A 26,782-nucleotide genomic window follows, 5' to 3' on the forward strand; every position below is an offset into this window, starting at 1 on the left:
CTCAGCAAATGTTGGCTCAGGTGAGAGGTTCTCTCAGCTGCTAGTTGCCTGGGCAGAGGTTAACCTGCCTGAGGACAAGCTTTGCTGCCTGTGCACCTCCTGCAAGGACCATCCCAACACTGGCATCACACCTGGCACCACTCACCTCCCCTCTCAGCACCATGTGCAAGCTGGTCTTCTTGCCTGGGCAGTGCCAACGCTATCCCCTTTATTGGCAAGACTGTACAGTCCAGTCACAGCACGGGTCAGGTGGGGAGAGGGATGGGGGTGAAGAAGGTGTCCCTTCTGCCTGCTGGCAGCTGGAGGGGAGTGATAGGCAAGGCACTCTTGGGAGCCTGCACTCATGGTCCCCCATGACATTAGGCAGTGAAGTGGGACTGGCTCAGCATCTTATCCCCATGTGTTCAGCAGCGGTCAGCGGTGGGGCTGGCCCATCGCCCCAAGTTCAAGGTGCCTCCAGCCAGCTCCCGACGGGCACGGGCAGCCCAAAGCTCCTGGCAGCAGAGCTTCTCTCCTTAGGATCCATCCTGCACCTCCAGGTTGACAGGGGCTCCAGCAATATCTACAGCCATGGGGACCCAGGAGGCGTGGGGTCCTTGGGAACCAGCAGTGGCATCAAGTCCCACGCATGGGTGAGCGGGTACAGGGAACAGGGATGGGCCAGGGTTCACTACAGAATCTGTGCCTCTGCAGAGAGAGAAGGAAAGAAGTCAACAGCAGCACTGACCTCCTCCCCCACCCCACATTCCCTACCCCACACTCTCTCCGTTAACCACCCCCTGCACCCTGACTCACTGGGCAGCGCCTTCAAGTGGGTGGCAGCAACCAAGAAGTTGTGGGGTTTGGTGTTGTCCTTGCCGTGTTTCCTCACTCGGAGCCTGGTGACAGAGCAGTGGAGGCTGAGTACCCACAGCAGCACCCCCCCCCCCCGCCCCCATTACTGGTGATCCTGCTCTGCATTGCCATCCAGCCTGGCCACTCCAGCAGGTGAGCTCCAGGACTACAGCAGGAGCACATCATGAGATGCAGCAGGTCTGGGCTGGGGACAGGGACCTGCAGCAGAGCCACAGCATGACAAGGAAGGCCCAGCTATGGCAGGACGAGAGGGAATCTGGGCACAGGCCTAGTGAGCAGTGATCAGGGGCAGGGCTTTCAGGAGACAAAGATCTATGGAAAGGCCTCTGCACTGACTGAAGCATGAGAACCCCCAGCTAGGCAGACGCCTTTGGGCTCATCCTAGTATCAGCATCATCTTTGGGGGATACGGAGAAAGATCCTATGGATGTGGGCTCATAAGAAAGACTCTAGGCTAGGCACTGCCAGTGGGCTGTGCTGCAAAGGGGCATTGATGTAGCAGAAGAGGAAGGGGAGCATAAACCACCTTATGGGTCTGTTTGGGCATCCATGCCAAAGCACACTTGGGGGACCTGGGGCACCTCATGTTGAGGGTTTAAGGACCAGAGCAGTATGAGGACAACAATCATGCAGAACCCTCCCTCTCAAAAACCCAACCTACCAGATGAGGGTGGTGATCACAAGAACAGAAGCCAGGATGAAGAAGGCAAAGACCCCAAGAGACACTAGGACAGCCATTTTCTCCAGAGGATCACTGTGGTCTGGAACAGAGAGACTGTCACTGCTGAGGGATGTCAGAGTCCCCAGCACCTAAGGGACCCTCTTGGACACCTTGGCACCCCAGTCACATATGAGCATAGGGCAAGAGGTCATTCCCATTACTCTCAGTTGCACATGTGCCCAGGTAGGCAGCTGCCAGTGTACAGTCTTCTCTCTTGCCCCCCACTCCCAGGACTACTCACTGATGGGCTCAGGGTTGGGAGCCTGGGAAGGTTCCTCAGCCAGGTTCTCCTGGCTGCCATCTGTAGTGGTTTCTTTACTTGCTGTGGTGACCAGGTCTGGAAGGAAGGAGAGGATGCCAAACACTCACTCAAAAGCATGGGAAGCAACTCAGGAACCCACAGAGAGAAATAAAGGATGGTGTCCTTGTGCCCCAGGGGTTCCATGAGATCAAGGGTGCCCTTGGGGTGATAGTTATGCTCTGCCCTGAGGCTGCTTCTACAGTGGGGCATCCCCAGAGGACAGCGGCGCAGCTGCAGCCTGTCATGGGGCTGGGAGATGCTTTGCCCCCTTGCAGCTATGCCTCCCACTATGGGGCCTGTTTCTGGAAAGTGCACAAGACCAACTTTTTGGGTCAGCTTCAAGGGATTCCAGGAGTTGGGAGCTGCACTGGGTGATATTTAGGAAAACGGGTGCTGTGGAGGGGCAGAGGAGAGGGGCAGCACAGCGTGCTGGAGGGTCTTTGAGGAGGGCTGGAGGGTTGGACTTGATGATCTGTGAGGTCTCTTCCAACCCTGATAATACTGTGATAATCTGCTAGGGCTAAGGGGGCTGCAGCTTGTGCCTGTTTCACACCTGTGGCTGGTGTTGCCCGGGCCTCAGCGCTCCACTCGCTCCAATTTCCTGCGTCCAGGAAATCCTTGGCGCTGACTTGGACCACATGCTCCAGCCCGGCAAAGGCATCTGTGATCACCTCAGACAGGTTCACTGTCTCCACCTGCACTGGGCAGAGAGGAGATGTGGCACAGGCAGAGGCACCCCTTGCTGCACTCCCTGGTCTCACGCCCACCACATTTACATGCTGGCTTTGCCATTCCTAGTCAACTACTTACCACAGACCAGGAGCAGTGGATGACAGGCCGGTACTGGAGACGAAATCTGAGCTGGAAGTGGGGTTCCTTGGGCCAGGAGGAGGGGTACTTCCAGCTCACACGGAGCCGCCGTGGGGCGAGGGGGATGGGCTCCACCACTAAGCCCTCCGGAGGGTCTGGTTTAACTGCATGGGAGAGGACAGGGAGTCCTCATCACAGTGAAGTGCCACACAGAAAGGATGCTGGGCTCCCCACTGACATCCAGGGCTGGATGCCCGAGGGATGGATGGGCACTGGGATGGACAGATGGACGGACGGACAGACGCATGGATGGGCACTCACTGATGGCCTGCATGGTGACATCGAGGAGGCGGAAACTGGAGCCCAGGGGGTTCACCTCAGTGATGTTCAGGCGGTAGGAGCTCCAGAACTCTGATCCATGAACAGTGCAGGTGCCAGGGCGGGATGGATCCTGCAAACATGGCCCCACGTGCCCATTCTTGTTCCTGCAGATGGAGAGGGAGGGTGGTGACATGTCCCCTGACCCCAGCCACACACAGTTTCCCAGTGCTGCCAAGGGACATTGAGAGACCATGCCCAGAGCCTGATGGAAGAGGCAGCCCTTCCAGAGCCCAGCACATCCCTTTGAGCATGACTAAAGGGAGCCTCATCCCCTCAGTCCCTCCTGGAAAGGTCCTTCTGAGGAGCAAACCCTTCTCCCATGTCCCCAGGCTTAGGTAGCTGGAACCCCCATAGGGATCCCCAGTCTTCACTCCAAGGACCCTGCTGAGGACAATGGCTGAGCCTCTGTGATAGGGTCTAATTCCCTGGAAGCAGGATGAGGTTGGGAGTCAGTCCTACCTCCTTTTCTCTTCACCTGTCAGCGATTTCTTCCTGCCATGGAGAGAGATGAAAAAACAGATATGAAGGAGGGGCTAACATGAACCCAGCTCCACCATGACTCAGAGTGGGGACAGGGGTCTCCTCACTGGAGACCCACTCCTATAGTGATGAACACAGGTAACACACCACAGAGGATGGAGCTCAAACCATATTCAGCTTTGCCAGCGAGTAGGCTGGCAGTGGGAGCTGAGGGTCCCAGGGAAGTGCCCAGAAGGATCTTCCCCAGAGGATTCCTGTCCTCTGTCAAGGGTTTCACTTTGCAACAACGGTACAGTAACAGTGACAAAAGCAGCTACTTAGTAGCTGGCTTTGCCCTCCTTCTACAGCCCCAAAAGTGTCCTGCTCCCCACCACTCCTTCCCTGCTGAGCCCATACATCCCACTCCCTGCCAAATCCCCAGCCCCCTCTACTCCTGCAGCTTCAGCAGAGCTCTGCTTTACGAGCTCCGGCTGACTTCAAAGCAGCCCACTAATTTGGCCTGCCGGGATAATTAGAAGCAGTGATGCTCTCAGGGCTCCTTTCATCCTGAAGCATGCCAAAACGCTCAGCGGCTTGCAGATGACCTGTTTCTCTTTCATAGCCCCTCCAGTGCTGGCAGAGCCTTCGGCAGGGAGGGAGTCTGCCTGTGCCAGTCTCCCAGTGCTGCTGGGGGGTATCCCTGGGAGCACGCACATGTGCAGTGCTCTGCTCACCCCTAGACACAGTTCTTAGGGCAGGAGGTGAACACAAAGCATGGGTCAGACAGCCAGCAAGATTTGGTGGTTATTCTTGGCTGAGACCTGGAGCTCATTGCATAAACCCCCCCACCCCCAGTCCCACGCCCAGTAGGGATACAGCACCTGTAGGTGGTGATGTATCTGGTGGGAAGAAAGGTCTCCACACTGGAGGTCCAGGAGCAGGAGAAATTCTCATAGTCAGATGCTCTGCAGGACACAAAGGGCACGCCTGGCAAGTCTGGGGTCAAGGAGAAAGCGACACTCAGAGAAGAATCCCTCGTCCTGCAGCCCAGCCAGTACGCAGGCACCCCTGTGTCATTGCAGAGTCCCCTGCTGACAAGCTCCTGACAGCCATGCTGGCACTGCTGGCCCATCCTGGCAAAGCTGCATACCTCCCACACCCCAGCCTGCCGACACACTACTCACGCCCCAGCCGCAGGGACACGGTGTGCAGGAGGCCACCGTCCTCACTGTGGCAGCTGTAGGTTCCTGCAGTGGCCAAACTGGCGTGTGGCAGCACCAGGGTGCCCTGCCGGATGGTCGAGCCCTCTGGCAGTGCCGTGGCACCTGCTCGTCTCCATTGCACTGGCAAGCTAGGGAGGGGAGACCAGGCAGGTAGTGTCAGAGGACAGGAACGTGGGGTCACCCCAGGCCTCCCCTGCAAACCACCCTGACAGATAAATATCCTGGCATGCACAGAGAAGACCTACCTGGGATGGGCACCGGCGCACGACAGGGTCATGTCCGTCCCCACCTGTCCATACTGCACACCTGGAGGGACACACATGTCCCCAAAGGGGTGTGAACACTCCATGCCACATCATGCCAGGGTTGGGGGTTGAAGTGGGCAGCCTGGAGCTCTGCCTCCCTGGAGAGCTGGACGTGGGCTGTGAGGTCTTACTTCATGCAGGCACCACCATGGGGGACTGAAAAAGCCTGGTCCCACCTGGGGCAGCTGCATAGGACAATTTGCCAGAGGAGCCCATTGTCCTGGCACTGTGTTTCATTTATGCCTTGACTCTGGTATGACTGTGCCAGCCTAGGGGGAATTGGTGTGTCCCCAGAGTCCCCACACCTCAGAGATGGGCAGCTGCATGGAGGGCTTGGAGGGGCTCACCTTCCTCTTCCCAGCCCTTGGCGACGGTGAGGGAGGCTGAAGCCAGGGTTGCTGCGAGGAACACCATCACCCTGCCCAGGCCTGGGATGGAACTGTGCATCTGGAGGAGGCAGAGAGAGGAGGGAGAAGGTGTTATGCCCTGCAGTGAGTGCCCAGAAGGGTCCACAGCCCAGATCATCCTTGCAGGACCACAGACTCCATGTCTGCGTCTCATCTTGCCCCATCCTGTTGAGGACAGGGTGGAGACCATACCGTCAGGGCCCCAGGTGTGACAGCTGGCAGACTCTGTGCCACAGTCACAAATGGTTCCCTGGCTACCAAGGAGTCTCGGGGGTGCCTGGAGGGGGGATGCTAAGGGCAAGCACAGACCAAGAGTTCAGAGCTGTGTGGCACGACTGAGGGCTCTTTGCTATTGTAGCCCTGTAATGGGAGCCAGCCTGGGCTCCTAATCCCAGGGTGGTCCAGAGACCTGCTCCTGCGCAGGTGGAGTAGAAAGGGACCAAGGAGAAAAGCCTGTGCTCAAATGGTATAAGACAGCAATAAGATCTGAACAAACTCACACAGACAGAGAGAGCAGGTCTGTGAGAGCTCAGACTGTAACAAGATGGGGACTTGCTGAGGGTCCTGCACCCACTGCAGGGCTGGGCTATGCAGGTTTATGCCCTTGCTACGCCATTTGGGGTCCCTCAACCCAGGGAGAGCAGCAGTGAAGTTCCTTCATCCCACTCAAAGATCATCAGTGGCTCTGGCATGAGAACTGAGAGGGGTGTTGAGTTAGGGATGTGCACTCAACTCTTCATGGGTCAACTCCAGCCACAGACTGGGGTTTCCCCATCACAGCACAAGCAGCATCACCCTGTCTGTGCCAGTCAGCATGACCCCAAGATGTCCATGCCAGCCTACACTGTTCTGCAGATATCAGCCCGTGCTACCCTTACCAAACCAGTCAGCACTACTCTGTCCTACCCAGCCAGCATCACCCTCTCCATAGGAACCAGCATTGCCCTGAGATACCAATACCAGATTGCATCATCCTCCACATAATACCCAGCATTATCCTGCTCACCACAGGCAGCACCCTCCTGCCTGCACCAGCTAGCATCATGCTGCCCATTGAAGCCAGCACCTCTCTAAGGCTTCCATTCCAGCCTGCATCATCCTGCTTATATCAGCCAGCATTGCCCTGTCTGTAACAGCCAACATTATTTAACAGACATCTGTCCTGGTCATCACCACACCATCAGTATCAGTAATGTCACAGCATCCCCTTCTGCCAGCCTCACCTGGTCCCAGAAGGCACACACAGATGAATCCTTTCCCACCTCTCATGAATGGGCGAGGCTGTTATTTACAAGCTTATTGTTGGGCTCTACTCCTGGTTTCAGGTGGGCTGGGACTGAGACCACGCAAGGCAGCAAGCTCCCTGCCAGCCCCAAGGCTTGCAGCCTGTGGGCATAAATCCACATTGCTCTGAGTCACCTAGATTGAACAACCAAGGGGTTTCAGGGAGGGATGCTCCAGCCCTGCAAAGGTGCTCTCCTGTGGGCAGGTGCCCATGACCACAGACTAAACTGAGTGAGAGCTACAGGATGATGTGATGCAACTCAGTGAGTGCACAGGGGAAGGCAAGCAGCATCCCACAGCAGCTCTGTCCTGAATACACCAGGCAGCCTTACACACAAGCCCAGATGTAAGTTCGTTCATGGGACTGTCGTAATCTTTTCCTACCAAACCACATGTAGAATTGTTCCCAAGAAACATCAGTGAATAGATCTCTGTCAAAACTATGCTGGTAACTAACTGAGAATGTTCTGCCTGAAAGTAAAATATTTTGGTGATGGAAAAAAAAGAAAAAAAGAAAAAGAAAAAGAAAAAAAAGAGACAAGACTTAAAATACACTTAAAAGCAGTAACCAAAAATAACTTCAAGCATCATGTGGGCCAGAGTTAAGGGATGGTGCTGGGGGAGGTCCAGGAGAAAGGAGAGTGTGTTAGCATGGAGAGAGAGAGAAACAGTTTGAAAATAAAATCATTTATGCTCCTGCACCTCCCTGGGCCTTTCTGCAGAGCTGCTGTATCCATCACACCATGGTGTTCTGTGGCACTGGGGGGGACATGTTCTGGGCTTTGGGCTTACTGCTGGCACAGTTTTGCCAGGTTCTTAAGGACACTGACTGGTTCAAGGGCAGTCTGTAAAAGTCTGGTGGTATTGCCAGCAGACCCTGAGGCACTCAGAACCCCTGTGTAGTGGCAGAGGGCATCTTTGCAGACTCCATTCCCGGCTTCATTCTAACCCCTGGTTCTCCAATGCTCACTCTGAGGGCCACTTCGCCTCCTCCCACCCTTCAGCATCCTCTGTCACAGGCCTCCTACAGCACTCCCCATCCTCAAGCCAGCACCCCAGAACAGGATCGTTTGGGCAGCTGCCTACTCTGCCAGCACAGTACTGAGCCCCCTCTGGATGAGCAAACTGGCTTAGAAAAAGGCTTGCCTGAGCATTACCAAAACCTAGCCAGGACTGAGCATCACCACAGAGAGAAGAAACAAGGCAAACCCTTATTGGCCCCACAAACAAAAGGGTAAAGAGACAGAGCAGAGGAAGACCTGGAGCCCTGGCGGGGCCCCAGAAGCTCCAGGCCAGGCAGAGCTGCAGAACAGCTTGCCCAGAAAGCATTCCTTTGTTTTCTTTGACCAAACTCACTTGTCAAGAGCAAAAGAGGCATACAAATTAATGCCCATGCACATGCATTTCCAGGTCACCTTTCTTAGTGGGCACACAGGCAAAGAAGCATCCATCTACGTTTGCACTGGTGGTGGCAGATCTTGGAGACAGGGAGTACCAGCAAAAAGGTCCTGGGGCTGAGCCAGGACAGAGGGAACAATCAGAGCTTTTCTTCTTCCTCACATGCTAGCCTCAGCCCGAGATGTGTCTGCGCCAGCCCAGGGCTGGGTGACCTCCCATGGCGACTGCAGATCCAGTCTGGGACTATGGCTTGGCCCTGGCAGCAAGGGCAGTGGTGCCAGACTTTGCTCTCTTGACAAGGGATGCTCCTGTCACTGGCATGGCTGGGGTGACAAGGCACCTACGGGTGCAAGCCAGGAATGCAAAGTTATGCTCTCCATCCTGCACCAAGCCTGCTGTCCAGATGGGTGTAACTTGAACTCATCCCAAATTTTCTGAGGAGCCCTGAGAAATCCTGCCAGGAGCTTCTTCCTGCATTCAAACTGAAATGCTGCAAACCAAATCGTTGTCTAAAATCACAGCCCTGTGCACCAGCACCAACACCGACACAGGGTGTTGACAGCGCGCCCAACGTGGCTGTGCTATGCCATGTCCCACTGTGACCTGGCAAAGCCTGGCACAGCTTCCTTGTGGAGGCCAACGTCCTGCTGCACTCGATGCTTTGAGAGGCAGCATGTATTGAAGTTTCTCTTTCGTTGTTTGGTTGGGGCTTTTTTTTTTTTGCTTTGTTTATTTGAAGTCACTCTTCAAAGAGAATGAGCTGCAGGCAGAACTGGCGGTGGTGCAGGGGAGGTGCACACAAGGAACCGATGTGATGCTGCAGGACTGAAGATGAAGATGGCAGTGGTGAGATACACCCCACTGTGCACAGGGAGCTTGGAGAGATAGGGTTAAATCAATCCAAGAGCATTTGGCAGCTCTGCCTGCTGCAGGCGGGGCCTTGCCAGAGTCACCCGCCTGTAAAGCTTCTCTGCAATGGACAACACCTGATGCCAGCCAAATCTAATGCCCTAGAGATGGCATCACACTGTACTTCTGCCCCTGAGCTGGGGGAGCATCCCTGGTCCCACACCCCAGGTCATCCTTTCTGCCAGTGCCCACTGTGGGGAAACTTAACCCTTGGCAAGGGTGGCAGCATCTCAAAAGATCAGGAATTTCACCTCCTCTTGATGTCCTGGGGGGTTGGGAGCACAGAGCCCCCCTAACCTCCTCTCCTCTTGGCAAACCTGTGGAAGCACCGTATGGTCTCCAAGGGGCCCCTGTCTCCAAGGGGCATTGCTGATCTCCAACCTGGCAGCATCCCACCCTTGCAGCACAGGTGATCTCCATCATCAATGCATTAATATGCACCTCTGGGGCAGGGGAAAGCATTCACCTCACTGGTGGAACAATTTACAAACAGCCAGCCATGTCTCCTAAATGCCACTGACACCCTCCCAGCCCAGAGAAAGCCCAGCAAAGGGAGCTGGCAGGGTGAGAAGCAAGTCCTCCACCACTTCCAGGGCCACCAGGACTACACACAGTCCTCAGGAGCACTGCTGGTATGATGTTGCCTGAGGCCAAGGGAAGCCCTCCCAGTTACTGCTACCAGACTCCCTAGTGCTTCAGGGGCTGCTTTCCTCTGCACCACTTTGCTGAGCATCTATGGGCTCCCACGCCTGCTGTGGGGGGCACCATGTCAGGCTAAGCCGAGCCAGCACACACATACAAGCACAACAGCAGCCAGTGCAACCCCACACACTGGAATTACCCCAGTTAAACCAGTAAAACAAGCTGCAGCCTTTCCTTGTGAGGCCAGTGCAGTTCAATATGCCTCACACACAGCCTGAACACGGGGCTAAAGACAGTACAGTCCTAGTGTGGGTCTTAACTTCAGGGCAGCTCAGACACAGTCTTACACCCTACACATCCCAGGAGAAAGATTAAATCTCACTCCACTTAGGAGCAGCATTAAATCCAGTGCAGTCCAGATCCACGGTTAAATCTAGCTCTGCCCAAGAGTGATATTAAACCAAGCTCAACCAGAACGCAGAGTTAAACCCAGCACAGCCCAAACGTGGGGTTATGCAGTCCAAATCCAGGGTTAAACTCAGCACAGCTCAGGAGCAGGGGTTAACCCCACAGGGATAACTCCGGCACGTCCCAAAGAACCAGTTCAGCTCCACGGCCAGGTGCACTGAAAATCTCCATCCAGCACAGACCAACCCCCCTGCCTCCCCCAGCATCAGCTGGCGATGCCCAACTGACTACAGTTCCACTGGTGTCCAAAGCCAAGTCCCACCCTCCTCTTAACCCCCCCCCCCCAACATTCCAAGGGTCACCTCTCTCCTGTGCGGCTGGCAGCTGCTAGCAGGACCCAGTGCTGGGGGTCCAGGGAGCCACCACACACCTCGGCATGCCTGCAGCTTCCTGGAGGTCAGGTTCTGCTCTTACCCCGGCCGGGAACTCCCACCCCAACGCCCCGATTTCCGCCCTCCCCTGCCTCATCCCATGGGAAGAACTCTCTGGCTCCTGGTTGTAACCGGAGGCATCGGCAAGGACCCAGACAGCAAAGGCTCTGTTAGCAGCCAGCAGCCCCAGCACCATGCCAGCTGGCAGCGCTGCGTTCAGAGGGGGGATGCTGCCCTCCCCCCCCCACCCCGTTCCCACCCCCACGATCCCCACCCTGAAGCCACGCGCTGGAGAGGCTCCTATAAATAATCCCGCGGCTGTACAGAACCCATCGGAGCTGTGGCTGCAGGGCTGCGGCTGCTGCTGCTGGGTTCCTCCACTGCGGGAGATTATTTATAGGACGGTAGGATGGAGTCGGGGGGAAGCGGGGTGGGGGGGGGGGCAGCATCCCCCCCTAGCCTTGCCACAGGGTTGCGGGACAGGGAGAAGGGCATAGTGCCAAAGCCAGGGACGCGGGTGGGACCTGCCAGCCAGGAGTTGGGCCACCCTATGATTACAGCAGGGTGGGAAAGGCTGTTCCTGTCCCTGGAATGTTTCAGATTTGGGGTATTTTTTCTGGTTTTGGGCTCAGCCCAGCCCTGGCAAAGGTTTTGGTGAACTTGCAGCTCCTGGCAGAACCATGCAGCTGAGTACCAGGCTGCGCCCCAGCATTTCACCCCCTCTGCAGCATCTGCACCCCCCAGAACAAGCTGCCTCTGGTAACCTGTCCCTGGAACTGGCACAAATATTGTGTGCTCATACACGGGGGATGAACCTACATCTGTACACATACATGTGAGCACTTCAGACAAGCCCAGCTCCTCCTGACGGTCCTGAGGAACTCCAGTCTGGAGCTGAGAACCTTGAACAGGAGAAGGGACCCCCTCCCAGCTGCCTGGTGCCTAGGAGTCACCAGGCTCAGCTCCGTCCCTGAGGCAGGAAAAGCACCCATGTCATCCAAAATGCTGCAAGGCAGCAAGGCCAAAACAAACAGCTCACCATAGCGCCCTCAGATAGCAATTTGCCTTCACTTCTTTTGCAAAACAAAATCCCTTTCAGCCCTGAGAGGGATTTCAGATGTCCTTAAGGGTCACCTGGGCAGCCAAACAGAGCCATTATCAAGGGGCGACCCATTAACCCCTTACACGGTACTGACAGTGTTGCTGCACGGAGCTAGGATAGCAGTTGCTAATCCCAGCAAGGAGTGATGTGGGTATGTCAGTTCCAGGTATGGGTATGTCAGTTCCAGGCTTCAAGCTTGGAGGTAACTCTGCCTGCTTTGCTCAAGGGAGGCAACTCAGGGGATGCAGCAGGGTGTGAGGCACATGGCAGGGATGGAGGCTGGTGAAATCCTCACTATGGCAGCACCCCTGTGGTCCCCTCTTTCTGTCACGTCAATCAGATGGCAGCCCCTAAGCCAAAAGGAGAAGTGGAGAAGGGGCAAGAAAGAGGGAAAAGCAGGGGCAGGAGCCCACCACTGAGACTGGGAATGGGGGGCCAAGCCCTGTTTAAGTTGGGAAAGTTGGAAAAACACTGTCTGGCTCACTTTCCACTTGGGGAAATGAACCTCAGCCAAGTTCTCCTCAAAGATTAAGTGCAATCGTATCCGAGCAGGGAGAAAGCAGGGTAACGTGGTGAGTGTGCTGACACATCTTCCACGATGCTGGAGAGATGCCCTGCTCAGCCAGCTCTGTTTACAGGCTCCTATTGTTTCTTTCTTGCCCCCCTTTTTTTTTTCTCTTCTTATTTTTCTTTTATCCCCCCCCCTCCACCCCATCCAATATTCTAAGTTCAGCGTAAACAAAAGCAAGCAGCCTCTCACTCCAAACATTTCAGCCATCCCAAACTTTCTCCAGAGGGGGGCTGCCCATGGAATTTTCCTCGTCCAAAAGAATTTCGAAATGTTCCCGTTGCAGCCTGCTCTGACCAGAGGCCAAGGCAGCTCCCAAACCCTTCACAAAATGTTCAGGCTTCCCTTTGCACAGCTCTGGCTCTAGCCGGAGGCATCAAGGACCCGCAGCTTTTGTGCCACAAAGCACCTTTCACACACAGGGAGACTCTCCAGCCTGGCACACTTGCTGGAGAGGCACAGAGGCATGCCCCAGACTGTACACCTCCCTAGCCCAGCCCATCATCATCTGAACAGAACTAGCAGGTTCTGGTGAAGTCAGATCCCACTCCTTGTATTTTAAGTTGTCACTAGTTATTATTGCTTCAAGATGGTGACACGGGTGTGAAATGTCATCTGTTCCAAAGCACGCAGTATTTGTCTCTGCAGGTGGCATCTCTGCAGCACCATTCAGAGAGGAGAGGGTGAAGAGGCTGCTAGTGTTCCTTCTTCTTGGATATAGTGGCATGCTAGGCACCAGGAAGGCAGTTTACAGCAGCAGTGCCTGTTTGGTGTCACCTGCTCACTGCTTAGGCAGACAGAAAAAGAGGGGACGGTGTGCTGCATCCATCTCTGAGGATGCAATGGAGGCACAGCAGTGTCCCCTGCACATCCTGAGGAGATGGTATGTGCAGAGAAGAAATGTCAGCTTTGCAGCTGGGTGCCAACCAAGGCTGCTGCTCCTCCCAAGCCCACATCATACTGTTGGTGTGTATGCCCCAGGCCCAGAAGAGGTGAGACCCCAACATGGGCAAGCAGACATCCCCAAGAGTTCTCTTTGCTCTGGCTAGGTATAGATGTGGTGTGAAACCCATGCGACTCTGACATGGCATGCCAACACTGCTCAGCCTGCTGGCCACCTCTGGTGGCCCCTGAAACAATTCGAGGCAGAAAAGCCTATCCAAAAAAACCCCACAAGAAAGCCACCAGTCACGGGAGGAAGCACTTCAAGCTCAGCCCAGCATCGACTTGGCTGTCAGTGCAACCCACTGTGGTGGCCTGGCACAACAACTTCTCCTGCTTGCTTTCCCGAAAGGTCCCTGGATGGGTGTCACGGAGTAGGTGGTCCCACAGCCTGACACACACCCAGACACAACGGGGAGCCCTTGTATTCTCCCTCCCTGGGTACAAGCAGATTTTGGGGACTGTGACCCCTTTATGTACCCATGCTGCCACTCCAAGAGAGCAAAACCTCCCTGGTACCCATTCCAACCCCCCTCCGACAGCATCCCCATGCCAATGCTGCACCATGAGACGGGGGAGATACCTCAGCTCCACGCTTGATGAGAGTCTTCCTGTGGGATAGGGCTCCACCGGGTGCCCTGGCTGCCTCTGCACCATCTCCTCACGACACCTCTCTGGGTTCTCGTCTTCTGCAGAGGCTGCTCAGTGGCTTGGTGTGGGAGTGGTCCTACACCCAACCCCCATTCAGCAGCCCCCTCCCTTATAAAGGGGCCAGGCAGCGGCTGTGCAGGGAGCAGAGCCCCTGACACAGCAGATGGGGTCTGCGAGGCAAGGCTCCCTCAGGTGTGTTTGCTTTGGCTGGGGCTCAAGCCCATCTAATTAGAGCTATTGAAAACATATATTAAAATACACAAAGAGGGAAAAATAATCCTCTCCCCTGCACTGGGGCCCAGGGTTTGGCCAGGGTTTCTAGGCAGGCCAAGCACAGGCGATAGAGGATATGCTGGCAGCAGCCCGGGGAGGGAGGGGTGTTTGTGGATATTAAAATGCAGTCGTAAAGGAGAATAAAAGGGCAGTCTTGTTTCAGAACTAGTCTCTGAGGCTTTCCTCTCTCCCAGAATGCTCGACACCTGGCTGGCAGCATGAGCAGCTCCCCCTTCTACAGCCCCTCTGGCCACCCCTGGCTCACCCAAGGTCTGGGACACTGCTGGCAAGACCCCTGCCCTCGTGAAATGAAGAGCAGTGCCTTCAGAGGGGGCCAGATTTCAGCGGTCTACCCTTTGCAGCCACCCGCACATGGTTAAAATTACAGCTGGCGCTTCTGGAAAATCCACTCCAGCACATAGCTTCCTCCACACTGCCATAGCTCCCTGCTTTCCCCTGCCCGCTGCCTGGCCCGTGTGCAGGCAAGGCTGCCTGGCTCCAGCTGCTTGGCAGCAGCCACATGGCAGCAACACCAGCATTGCACTGCCTGAACTCTCCATGCTTCAGCGACCGAGGCAGAACAAGCTGAACAGTGTTTCGGCCGAGGTTTAAATTGGCCTTGGGCATCCAACACCCCAGATGCCTGCACAGACCAGAAGGCCATGCCAGGAGACAGACACCTTGGGGTGTCTCTCCATCCACAGAGACATGTAGAAATCTGCAGAAGACCTCTCTTTGCAATGCTCCCCCAAATCCATTGCTGAAGCAGGATGCTGCCTCCCCACAGCACCTCCTTTGCCCCCATGCTACTGTGTCCAACTCCAAAAAGCCACACCAATGGATTGAGGAACAGCCACAGGTATCAGCCAGGCAAAACTTGCCCTGTCCTGACCCCACCTGCTTGGTTGGAAATGCCTGGCACACATCTGGCTTCACTGCTGCTCTCAGACCCATGCTCAGGCCAGCAAGGTAGAGACAAGGGGGTCTAAACCCGCCCCCCATCCATCCCTGCTCTCATTCCTACTCCTTTTCCACAGCAGTATCCCAAAAGCCCAGGCCCACCAAGCCCCCTGTCCTCCTGGCTCACAGGGACCCCAGGCACACCCTGTCCCCAGGCACGGCCCAAATGACTAACGCCCCAGTGAGCGAGCCGGGTGCCGTCGGGGTGAGCAGGGCCCATCCCTTGGCTGTGCTCCCTCCCCACGGTGGTGAAATCACGTCTGGAGAAAGCATGGGGAGGGAGACACTGGGTCTCCCCCCGAGCTCCCCCCCCCCCCCCCCCCCCCCGACTTCCCAACGAGGATGCTCCCTCCTTGCCTGCTGGCTGGTCGCCCCTGCTCTGCAAATCCCACATCCCAAAGGAGGGATGCAGCCTGCCGCAGAACTGCACATCTCATCTCCTCCTCCTAATCCTTGCTACGGATCCTGCAGCACACGTCTCAGCTGCGGCATGTAGAAATGCAGGAGGAAGCCCGAGGTGCTTGTAAAAGTGCTCTTGGGGAGCGGGCAGGAACCTTTAGCCTCTCGCTAACACCTCTCAGAGCAGTGCAACTCCTGCCAGAACTTAAGAGGAGACTAAGGGTGGAGAGGGTACAGCTAACACCCACCAAATTGGTTTACGGAAGGAGCTGGTGCCTCCAGCAGGTTGGAAATACCCCTGGGCAGCACAGAGGGGACAGTAAGGGACGGATCACTGCTCCTTGCCTTCAATCTGGCTCGCAGCACAGGCCAGCTACAACAGGGGTGACTAATGCGGCTCTTTAAATGCCTCCGCCGGCACGGGAGCGTGGCTCCGGGTTAGGGTTTAATTATCTGCCTTCCTCTGCAGCCCGAGCTCTCCTCTTGCTGAACCGCTGCGGGGACCCCAGGGATGTGGTCCATCCCCCTCTCTGGCCGGAGCTGCTGGCACCGAGCGAGCGGGACTGCGGCGGAGAGCTGGCCAGGAGCACGCCGAGGCTGCAGCTGGGGGCTATAAAAAGCACGGCTGTGGTATGCAGGGAGGCACTGAAAGGGGAGTAAAATAAAATCAGGTGGTGGATACGCCGGGTGTTTGCTTCTGCACCAGAGCTGGCCTCAGTGCTGCTCCCCATTATCCTTTCCCTGCTCCTTGCCTGGCCCAAAGCCCAGGGAGGCCGAGGCAGAGAGGAGATCTGAGATTTGGCAAAGGATGGAGGACACACGGCTGGGCTGGCAGGCGATGGAATGGGGTCAAGGCTGGGGGCGCAGTCGTTTAGTTCTAGCACATGGGGTCCTGTTCAGGAAGAAAACATTGTAGACACCCCTAGCCGAGCTCAGGGACCCTAGATCCGGGCATGGGTCCTCCTGTCATGTGGCCATGGAGGACTAACTGTGTCCCGATTTACGGCCGGAGGTGCCTTTGGTGGGAGGGGGCTAATGCACCGGTCCCAGCGAGGACCTCACCCAAAGAGGACAGCTATAGCACAAGCCAGAGAAAGACAGGGCTCCCCTCAGGCAGGCAGGAGCTCCTTACTCAGTGACACACTGTGTTTGCACAAGCCTAAGCAGAGGAAGGTCAGATTAATTTTAAACCTGAATAAACAAGGAGAGAAAGCAATGCCAGAGCTCACCCTTCCTGAGGGGGATGCCAGCAACACGAGCACAGCACCCGTAGTGTGGCTACCAGCACGGCCTGGCTACCAGCAGGGCTCTGCCCCAGGGTTCACATCATCCTAGGAGAGCTGGGACAGACCCAAATCCCAAATCCCATGCCTGGGGGCTTCCCTTTTCTGCAAGGAGCTCCTGGCTGAGTCACCGCTGGCAGCGGGGAGAGCAGCTCCTGCCTGCCTTTGCATATTCCCTACAGCCTCCACGGGGAAACACCTATCCTGGGACCCCTGTCCCACCAGGAACAACTTCATGGCTTGCCTGTCCCTTGGCTACAGCACACAAAATGCAGTCTTGGGAAATAACCAGGAGGAACAGAAAAAAAAAAAACAAAACCAAACCCCAATAAAATTGTTTGTAGGTCAAGAGGAAAATGGAAAAAAAGGGGGAGGGGGGGGGGAAAAAAAGCTCCTACTTCTCAAGCCAAAAGAAACATGAAAACCAAAACATTTTGTTCTAAATGATAGGCCTTGTTTAGTTTTCAGTGGTTTTTGCTCTTTAAAAAAAGTTTGGAGTTAAATCGAGCTAAATTTTGCTTCCAAGCATTACCTTGAGGTGGAGAATAAAACAAAAATTGTGAAAACAAAAACAAAAACAAAACCAAAACCAACCATAAAATCAAACCAGCTCATTTGGAAAATGTCAGAGCGAAGCACCACAGCTTTTCCAGCGTGAGGAGGACTGCAGCTGGGCGCTGGACACAGCTTCAGCTCTCAAGTTGTGATGGACTCCTCGAAGCAGCCTTTTTCTTCCAGGAGATAAAGCATCATCTGGCCAACTGACAGCCAGGAGGCCTCACATCACGATAACCAGCCCTCACTGGGGATGTCACCTCTGCTCATACTGGTCCCCAGAACCTGACAGTGCACAGAGAGAAAGAGAGCCCACTGCAGCCCAGAGCTCTGTGTGTGAGCAGAACCCGAGCTGAACTGCTCTCCAAAACTCCTCTTTAAATGACTTTTCTATTAGATCAGCATTCCTGTGTCACCCGGGGAAGGTGGTTAAGGCCAGCAGCCCAGCACACAGCCTCCTTGCTGCTGGCTGCTGGCTCTCTGTCAGCAAGCAGCCTGCCCAGGCTATTAAATTACTGAGGAAAATGGATCGTTTCACCAAAAGATTAGGTGCGGGAACCTCTCGAGTGGTGGCAAGGGGAGCTGGTAATTGTAAAATCATAGGGCTGGCCGCAAACACCGCCTCCGGCTTCGCTCCACCCTCCTCTGGTTGCGGCTAGGGTTGGTGGAAAGGCGTTGGCCGTCATCCCTGAAATGCCGCTGCTGATGCATATGCGGTGGCAACACTGCTGGCAGCGCTGCTGAGATCCCCTCTGTGGTCAAGCAGGGTTACATGCTGCTGCAGGGACCCCTTCCCCTTGCTGGAAGGTGAAAAGATTGTGAATAAACAGCTCTCAGAGACCTTTCCAGGTACTGGAGCAAGAAAATCCTCCAAGCATGGCTGGACCTGCTTGCCATTAACCACACTGCTGGGAGACATGGGGACACTGTCTGGGGGCGCAGGACACACTGCTCCGGCACCCGTCTTGCTCTTCCACCTGCAGCCTGGGGATGAAAACCAAGATGACCTTTCCTACAGACCTTGCTTTGATAACGTCCTTCGCCCATCCTAGGCACAGTACGAGTACTGCTGCTTCTTCATGCAAGCCCAGGCACCTCAGCATCCTCCTGTTGGACCACTCCAAGCCCAAAACTCAGCATCTCACTGACAGCGCAAAGCTCTCCAAAGCATCTTCGGGACAAACTGTCTCACATAGGAGCTGCCAGAGTCTGGTGTCCATCAGCAGCTTCCAATTAGGAAGGAGAGATGGCAATGAGCAGCAGACCAGAAGTTGTCAAAATCATAGAATCATAGAATCAACCAGGTTGGAAGAGACCTCCAAGATCATCCAGTCCAACCTATCCCCCAGCCCTAGCCAGTCAACTAGACCAAAATGTGATGTTCTGAGAGACCAGCCTCCGCGGAGTTCATACTGGCTGCTACCTGCAGAACTACAAGCTAGGAGCAGGTGTTGATCTGTTGGAAGGTAGGAGAGCCCTGCAGAGGGACCTGGAGAGGCTGGATGGGTGGGCAGAGGCCAATGGGATGAGATTGAACAAGGCCAAGTGCAGGGTTCTGCACTTTGGCCACAACAACCCCAAGCAGTGCTACAGGCTGGGGACTGAGTGGCTGGAGAGCAGTCAGGAGGAAAGGGACCTGGGGGTACTGATAGGTAGTAGCTGAAGATGAGGCAGCAGTGTGCCCAGGTGGCCAAGAGAGCCAATGGCATCCTGGCCTGCATCAGGAACAGTGTGGCCAGTAGGTCAAGGGAGGTTATTCTTGCCCTGTACTCAGCACTGGTCAGACCACACCTTGAGTGCTGTGTCCAGTTCTGGGCCCCTCAATTCAAGAAGGATGTTGAGGTGCTGGAACATGTCCAGAGAAGGGCAACAAAGCTGGTGAGGGGCCTGGAGCACAAACCCTCTGAGGAGAGGCTGAGGGAGCTGGGGTTGTTTAGCCTGGAGAAGAGGAGGCTCTGGGGTGATCTTATTACTGTCTACAACTACCTGAAGGGGCATTGTAGCCAGGTGGGGAGTGGCCTCTTCTCCCAGGTAACCAGCAATAGAACAAGGGGACACAGTCTCAAGTTGTGCCAGGGTAGGCATAGGCTGGATGTTAGGAAGAAGTTCTTCACAGAGAGAGTGATTTCCCATTGGAATGGGCTGCCCAGGGAGGTGGTGGAGGCACCGTCCCTGGGGGTATTCAAGAAAAGCCTGGATGAGGCACTTAGTGCCATGGTCTAGTTGATTGGATAGGGCTGGGTGATAGGTTGGACTGGATGATCTTGGAGGTCTCTTCCAACCTGGTTGATTCTATGATTCTATGATTCTACAAGCATCGAGGGCATGCATTCTGCTCCCTGCATGCACTATCTGCCCTGGTACTGTGGGCAGGAGAAACACATCAGCCAGGGACACTGAGGCACCAAGCTGGTTTTGGGTGCTGGGGTGTAAGGACCATGGGCACAGTATCAGCTGGAGTCAAGAAAGCCAAGCAAAAGGGATACTTCCCTGGGTTCAGCCATGCTCCAGGCATATGGCCTCAAAACTAAAAGCTGGGATGAAATGGAGCAGCCTTGCTGGAGCTACAAATAAACTCTCTGGGAGCTTCACAGGGGCTAAAAAAAAAAAAAATCAAAAGTGGCTGAAGCAGAGAAGAACCCCCTGGGGTTGCATGTTGGCCCTTGCAAGACAAGGATGGAGCAATAGCTGGTTGGGTACACCAGCTCCTCCTAAGCTCTGAGGCCTTCAGCAAAACTCATGGAAAGCAAAGGAAAGGCTCCTGCAGACCTCCCCAGGGGCTGGCCCTGGCCCTGCAAGAAAGTCTGGGGAGATGCCAGCTGGCTTGGGCACCCTGCGTGACAGAGGGTTTTGCAAAGTCAAGCTGGGCCACCGCAGCCAAGCCATGCCCAGGGACATTTGGAAGGCTGTTGCAGCACAGCTGTTGGGAGCTCTGTCGCAACATCAGCACGGCACTGGGCTGGCCCACGATGGAGACCCTGCGTGACAGCACTTTCTGGTTTTTCCTAGTTACTTTTGCAGGAAGGAGACAGCTGAATTGTGCCATTCATGGTGTTATTCAATCTGAGATGCACTGATGCCCACGCTGACCTTCATCAAAGAGGGGCTGGCGAGGTCGCTGGCTCCAGCTGCATTATCGGTCTGGCCAGGATGAAGCACATAGTGTTTTTGGTCCCAAAGGAAGGGATTGGTGAAAGCACAGGAAGGCAAAGGAAACAGCTGGTTGGGCATTGCTGCACCCACCAACAGCGATATGCTGCAAGGATGCCATGCCAGCTCCTTTGCTTCCCATGTGCTCTTCTCCAGGGACATCCACACCCTTTAGAGCTGCCAGCACGATGATAGGCAGCAGCCCTGACCCTTCTCCACAAGGTGGGACAGGAGACCGCCTCTCTTTCTGTCAGTCAGAAGCACTTCCCCAAGCTGCTGCACAGATGATGCTCCTCTGGAGTTGGCAGTTTCTCCTATGCCCTCTTCCTCTAAACACATCTCCAGTACTGGCTTTTCAGCACAGCTCAGCATCTCTTCTTTTTGCTTTAGGAGGTGAGGTGAAGCAGAAAATGCCCAAATGACCTTCTTTCCACCATCAAGGAGGCCTAAACTTTACCAGCTCTCACTATAAGGCAATCTCTATGGGTCCATAACTATTTTTTACTAGGCTGTTTCCACTTCAGCTGTCTCCATATTGAGAGGAAGGGACCAGAGCTGAGCAGTCTCCAGAGAGCCCTGGGTTGATTTCCAAAATACCTGCAGCATTTTCCTCTCTCCTAGTCTTACCTGTAAGCCCTTGGCCACTGCAACCTGCATGGGCCAGCCCCACATCCAGCCATGCCAGGTCTCACCCAAGATCTCTCCAGCTTGCTTGTCCTCTCCAAAAGCATCTTCCAGAAACATGCACAAGCAGAGCACCAGCAGATGTGACCTTCTGCTGGCCAGACCCTTCTGAAGTCCCTCATAAGCTTTTTCAGCAAAGATCAATTCCCATTGGAGCAAGCCCAAGACCAGAGTGCATGGTCCCAGCAGGATGGAGGTGAATTGGGTCTTGACAAATTTCTTATCCCTCTTCTGAATCTCCCCCACTTCAAACTCCAGAGGAGGAGGAAATGTTTGCAAAGTTTTTTCTCTGTATAAAATTCTTATCATTGGAGAGATGGAAGAATTTCACCTTTCAGCCTATCCCTCTGTCTGTACTGGAAAGCCTGGCGCCTACTCCAGGGGCTGTGTGTACTGTGATTGACCAAAAGCACTGACGCTCACCCCATCCCATCCCACTCCCATGCCAGGGTGACTCAGAGACCCGGGAAGCAGACAGACTTGCGAGATAATTCCTATTAACATGCAGATCCCCGACACTGCAAACCTGCTTCTAATTTCCAGAGGAATTTTCCTCTTTCCATGGAAATGGTCCACAGATATCTGTCTGTTAGAGAAGACAACTCAACCACAACTACAGGGCATCTGTACCTTTCCTCACCTTTGCAGCCTGGATGGGAGGAGAAAACCAACACTGGGAGGGACAGAGAGATGTGCTGGTAGGAATTTGGGTGGTAAGGTCACTACATCCTCCACTGGAGAGATTTGGTGATTTTCACACATGTGATGGTGTTGTAACCACAGGAACACTTGAAAAAAACAAAAGCTCTCTAAACATCCCAGCCAGTCACCCCAGACATCCCAAGGCTAATTCCTGATGCTGGCTTTGTACCACAAGCTGGTGAAGCCTTGGTGCACTGCCCCTAGGGAAGAGCTCCAATCCCATCCAAGCTCCGTCCTTGTCTACATCTTTAGTGGGGGCAGAGCCATTCCCTGCCATGCCTGAACAAGAAGAAGGTAAATAAGCTGGGAGAGGTACTGACATTTTCTGAAGAGACAAAAGCAGAGCCACAAGCTGTCACCTGCCCCTCCTGCGGGATGCATCTTGTGAGGGGTTTTCCTCCAGAGCCAAACCCACAGGAAAAGAGGAAGCAAGAATCCTTTGGCTTGTTTTACCTAGAGAGAAAACTATAAATACAGCAGGGTAAACACCCGAGAGGGAGAAGAGGTCTTGAACTAAAAGCATAATGTTGGCACAAACCCATGGGGGAATTAGCTCTCCAGGAATGCGTTCAGCAGGAAACTGGAGGATGGTTGAGCCCTGAGTGAGCAGTAAGTGTCCAGAGTAGACTTTGAACAAGAGCTGAGCCCAAAGCGAGGGTCTGAACCAAGTGCTCAGCTAGCTTATCACAGGTGAGGCTGCTGTGCACAGTCACTCTCCACTAAGCTTTCCCCACCTGGGACGGTCCAGGCAAGCCAGAGAAGAAGGGCTGAGGAGGTTGGGTACCTGCAGAATAGGGGATGCAGGTGTGGACTGTCTGGGGACCCACTCAGCGTTATGTCTTCTGATAAACCCAGCATCTGTTGGAAGATAGGAGAGCCCTGCAGAGGGACCGGGACAGGCTGGATGGGTGGTCAGAGGCCAATGGGATGAGATTGAACAAGGCCAAGTGCAGGGTTCTGCACTTTGGCCACAACAACCCCAAGCAGCATTACAGGCTGGGGACTGAGTGGCTGGAGAGCAGCCAGGAGGAAAGGGACCTGGGGGTACTGATAGATAGTAAGCTGAAGATGAGGCAGCAGTGTGCCCAGGTGGCCAAGAGAGCCAATGGCATCCTGGCCTGCATCAGGAACAGTGTGGCCAGTAGGACAAGGGAGGTTATTCTTGCCCTGTCCTCAGCACTGGTCAGGCCACACCTTGAGTGCTGTGTCCAGTTTTGGGCTCCTCAATTCAAGAGAGATGTTGAGGTGCTGGAATGTGTCCAGAGAAGGGCAACAAAGCTGGTGAGGGGCCTGGAGCACAAATCCTATGAGGAGAGGCTGAGGGAGCTGGGCCTGTTTAGCCTGGAGAAGAGGAGGCTCAGGGGTGATCTTATTACTGTCTACAACTACCTGAAGGGGCATTGTAGCCAGGTGGGGGGTAGCCTCTTCTCCCAGGCAACCAGCAATAGAACAAGGGGACATAGTGTCAAGTTGTGCCAGGGGAGGTATAGGCTGGATATTAGGAAGAAGTTCTTCACAGAGAGAGTGATTGGCATTGGAATGGGCTGCCCAGGGAGGTGGTGGAGGCACCGTCCCTGGAGGTGTTGAAGCAAAGCCTGGCTGAGGCACTTAGTGCCATGGTCTAGTTGACTGGCTAGGGCTGGGTGCTAGGTTGGAGTGGCTGATCTTGGAGGTCTCTTCCAACCTGGCTGATTCTATGATTCTATGATTCTGTGATCTGCAAAAGGGAACTGTCATGTCTGCCACGATGAAGACAGGGGGGAGACTCGATGCGCTGTGAGTCATTCATTCACACACAGGGCCTGCACTCAGCCAAGCATCCTCCTCCCCCCACCACCACAAAAGCTCCCCGAGATGGGAAAAAGTGGCTTATCAGGCATAATCAAGTCAAGTTTTCCCCTCCCTGTGAGGTTCCTGTTCATGTAGCAGGAGGTAGAACAAAACTAGAGCTGCTCTTCTCCCAGCTTCCTGGAGCTAGCCTTTGCATTCAGCTGTAACCCCTAGGCACCCCTCCCCCACCACCCTACTACACCCCACATCTGCTGTTCACCCACCACTGGTGATGTCCAACCCTGTGCCTAACCTCACTGCCACTACTCAGCCCCTGTTCCCCAAGTCCAGTTGCACTTTGGCTGCCATGGTTAGCTCACAGCTCTCTGGAGTGGAGATATGCCCCCTTTCACACCCCAAAACCCAGCCAGGTTGGTGTAGCAGAGGGTGCTGCATGGGTGCTAGCAGGCCATTAGAACCATGTCCCATCCCAGGAGGGACCTCCACCATTGCACAGCTCCCCATGAAGCTCCTCTGCTCTGTTACAGGCTGGAATGACACAGTCTCCATGCAACCCTGTGTGTAATCATATTTTGACCTGCTCTCCTACAAACAGGCAGCAGAGAGCAAACACCCCACCTCCTCCTCCAAGGAGCTGGCACCTCCTGGCACCTGAAGTGCTCAGCCAGGCCCGAGCAGCTCAGCATCAGCTACACCACCAATGGTGCCTGGTTGAAAGCAGTTTGGTTACGGCAACACATCTGCAAGTTGCTGCAGCTTCTAAGTTTCCTCCCATGGAGACCTGGCACAAGAAAAATGAGATTTGCAATGCACTCACAGGACCCCATCACAGTGCAGTCTCATTTTGCTGACAGCAATGTCCAAATCAAACTCAGCCCCCAGGCCCTCTTTGACACCATCCATCAGCCCAGAGTCAGAGCATGGAGGGGACCTGGGAGGTGACACAACCAGCAGTGTGAAAGTTGGTACAGCCTGGGGCTGGACACCCGAAGGGCTAAGGACAGAGAAGTCGTGATTGAGATAGCATCCCAGGGCAAGGAGGGACAAGGCAGTCAGAGAGTCCTGCCAGTGCCCACGCATGGGAAAGCGTCTCTTTCCACGCCTCTTGTAATTGAGAGCAGCTTTTCTCTCTCTGGACCCCCCAGGAGATGAGGGGGCCTTGCCAGAGTTCTGCTTTGCCTGGTGTTCCAGCCTTTCTCTACAAAACTCTCCGTGGAGATGGAGGAGTTGTGTCCAAATTCGGGGCGGGAGGAGAGTCTGCAGAGGTTGGGGGGAAAGGGTTCAAAGCTCCCACCCCGGGAATTCCGTTGTACATCTCTCAAGCATCTTCGGGCTAGGCGGAAAAAGGGTGTGTGTGTGGGGGGGGGGAGCCCGGCACCGGATACCCCCAGGCAGGCGCGGGGTGAAGAAGCAGGAGGCGAATCCCCGCCAGCTACAGAGCCCGGGGATCCAGGCGCACACACGCACAGACACACAATGCTTTACCCTTACGAGCAGCAAGCAGCCGGGACAGCCGCCTCCCTGCGCGGCGCCGGCAGCCGCCTGCCTCTCACCGCGGCGTCGAGGCGGCGGCGGCCAGCCGTTCCCCTCGGGGTGGGGACCGGGGTACACTTTCCTACCTTCCTGAGTGGCTTAGCGGCTATGTGTCCATGGCGCTCGGTGGAGCGGGGCCAGAGCAGAGAGCGGGGTCGGCGGCGGGGCGCCCGCACCGGGCTGGCTGGGGCCGGGACCGGGACCGCGGGCGGTGCGAAGCCGCCGGGGCCGCCGGGGCCGCTCCATTGGAGCACGGCTCTGCCAATCTGCCGCCGCCGCACCGGGACGCTTCCTGTCTGCGAGCCGCCCCCCGGGCTCCGCCGCTGATTCCCGCCGCCCTCCTGGGTGCGTGGTGTACGCCGGGGTGCGCGATGTCCCCCAGGCTGCGCAGCCGTCGCACGGACGCGCAGTTCCCCCGGGAGTACAGGGACACCTCGGAATGCGCAGTCCCGCCCTCGATGCTCGGTGTCCACCTGGAGTGCGGGCGGTACGGTTTACCTCGGAATGTGCGGTTCTCAGCGGGGTGCGTGATGTGGTCCTGAGGCACGCGGTGTCCCTTCCTCCGGGGCTCTCCATCCCACTCCGTCCGTGGTCATTGGATTCGGGATCCCCCTAGACCACGAGCGGCTTCCTGGGAGGCAGGGACACCCCCCATGGGGTGCAGAGCCCTCCCTGGTGCCCTCCAGAAGCAGCGCCAACACTCACTCCGCCTGCCCCTCTGCCGGCAATCCTGCAGGAGCCAGGGCTGGCAAGTCTCGATTTCCTTTGTCCTTTGGAGGGGCATTTGTTTGCGGTTTGTTTTTATACTGGTTTATTTGATGGGGAAGGTGCATTCTGGCTTCAGGGCCTTATGTCTGAGATTAAGAAAATCCTCCTTCCTACTCATGGCTTTGGTGTATGCTTGCGTGCCCCTTTTGCAGCATGCCTCCATCACCCCATCTGATTTCCACTGAAAATGGGCTTGGGTTGCAGTTTTCACAGAGAAAGTTTTCAAGAGGGAAAAAAGCATGTTCAGAATCTGTGAAGACCCACTGGGGACTTTCCCCTCCACTGGCATTAGGGACCAGGTGTGTTCTGGGGTCCCTCTGAGAGATGCTGGAGCTTCTAGTTGATGCCATTAAGGCTGGAGGTCTGGCAAAGACACAACATTACCTTCTCCACTGGGCATGGTGCCTGTGGGGAGATAAGGGACACATGCCCCAGGTGTGTGCAGCACCATTCGAGCAATCCTTCCACAACAGACCATTCTGCGGCCTGGCAGGAAACAAAAGGGTTGCAACCCCACTCTGCATCCCTACGATAACAAGCCAATCCTTACCTGCATCCTAGCACACCTCTGTAACCCCACATTAACATCTGCTACTGCCCTGGCCTATCTGCAACCTCGCAGTAACAGACCTGTGAACCAGCTCACCTTCCATGCAACCCTGCAGTAATAAAGTGGTGTTCGCCTTCATCCCAGATCTTCCACACAATACAGACTTTGAGAGAGGTGGAAGCTATGTGTGGAGTGTCTGCATCCTGCCTGGTACCTGCACTGGCTCTTGGTTGTGCTGTGGGTCTTGAACTCAGCTGCAGTTCAGGCTTGATGGCCACATAGCCCAGCATAGTACATCTGCTCGTGGTCTGGACTGCTGCCTCGTCAGCCACATGTG

At 55.3% G+C, this 26,782-nt stretch overlaps 1 protein-coding gene across 2 annotated transcripts; it reads right to left on the bottom strand.

Moving 5' to 3' along the window:
* Positions 1–174: 174 nt before the first annotated feature.
* IL11RA (interleukin 11 receptor subunit alpha) lies at positions 175–25,320 on the bottom strand. 2 transcript variants are annotated; one of them, XM_064140454.1, is made up of 13 exons: positions 25,214–25,320; positions 5,403–5,502; positions 4,996–5,056; positions 4,712–4,878; positions 4,409–4,523; positions 3,528–3,560; positions 3,009–3,172; positions 2,688–2,851; positions 2,431–2,572; positions 1,818–1,913; positions 1,517–1,616; positions 796–878; positions 175–687 (listed from the first exon to the last, which is right to left on the bottom strand). In XM_064140454.1, the coding sequence occupies exons 2-13, from the start codon at positions 5,500–5,502 to the stop codon at positions 671–673; spliced, it is 1,242 nt and encodes a 413-aa protein (XP_063996524.1). In that variant the 5' UTR covers positions 25,214–25,320; the 3' UTR covers positions 175–670. The 2 variants fall into 2 exon arrangements, with proteins under 2 accessions (XP_063996524.1, XP_063996523.1); XM_064140453.1 differs by lacking the exon at positions 25,214–25,320 and adding an exon at positions 10,466–10,566.
* Between the last annotated feature and the right edge of the window lie 1,462 nt (positions 25,321–26,782).

The sequence above is a fragment of the Pogoniulus pusillus genome, chromosome Z (genome assembly GCF_015220805.1).
Source record: "Pogoniulus pusillus isolate bPogPus1 chromosome Z, bPogPus1.pri, whole genome shotgun sequence".
NCBI lineage: Eukaryota > Metazoa > Chordata > Aves > Piciformes > Lybiidae > Pogoniulus > Pogoniulus pusillus.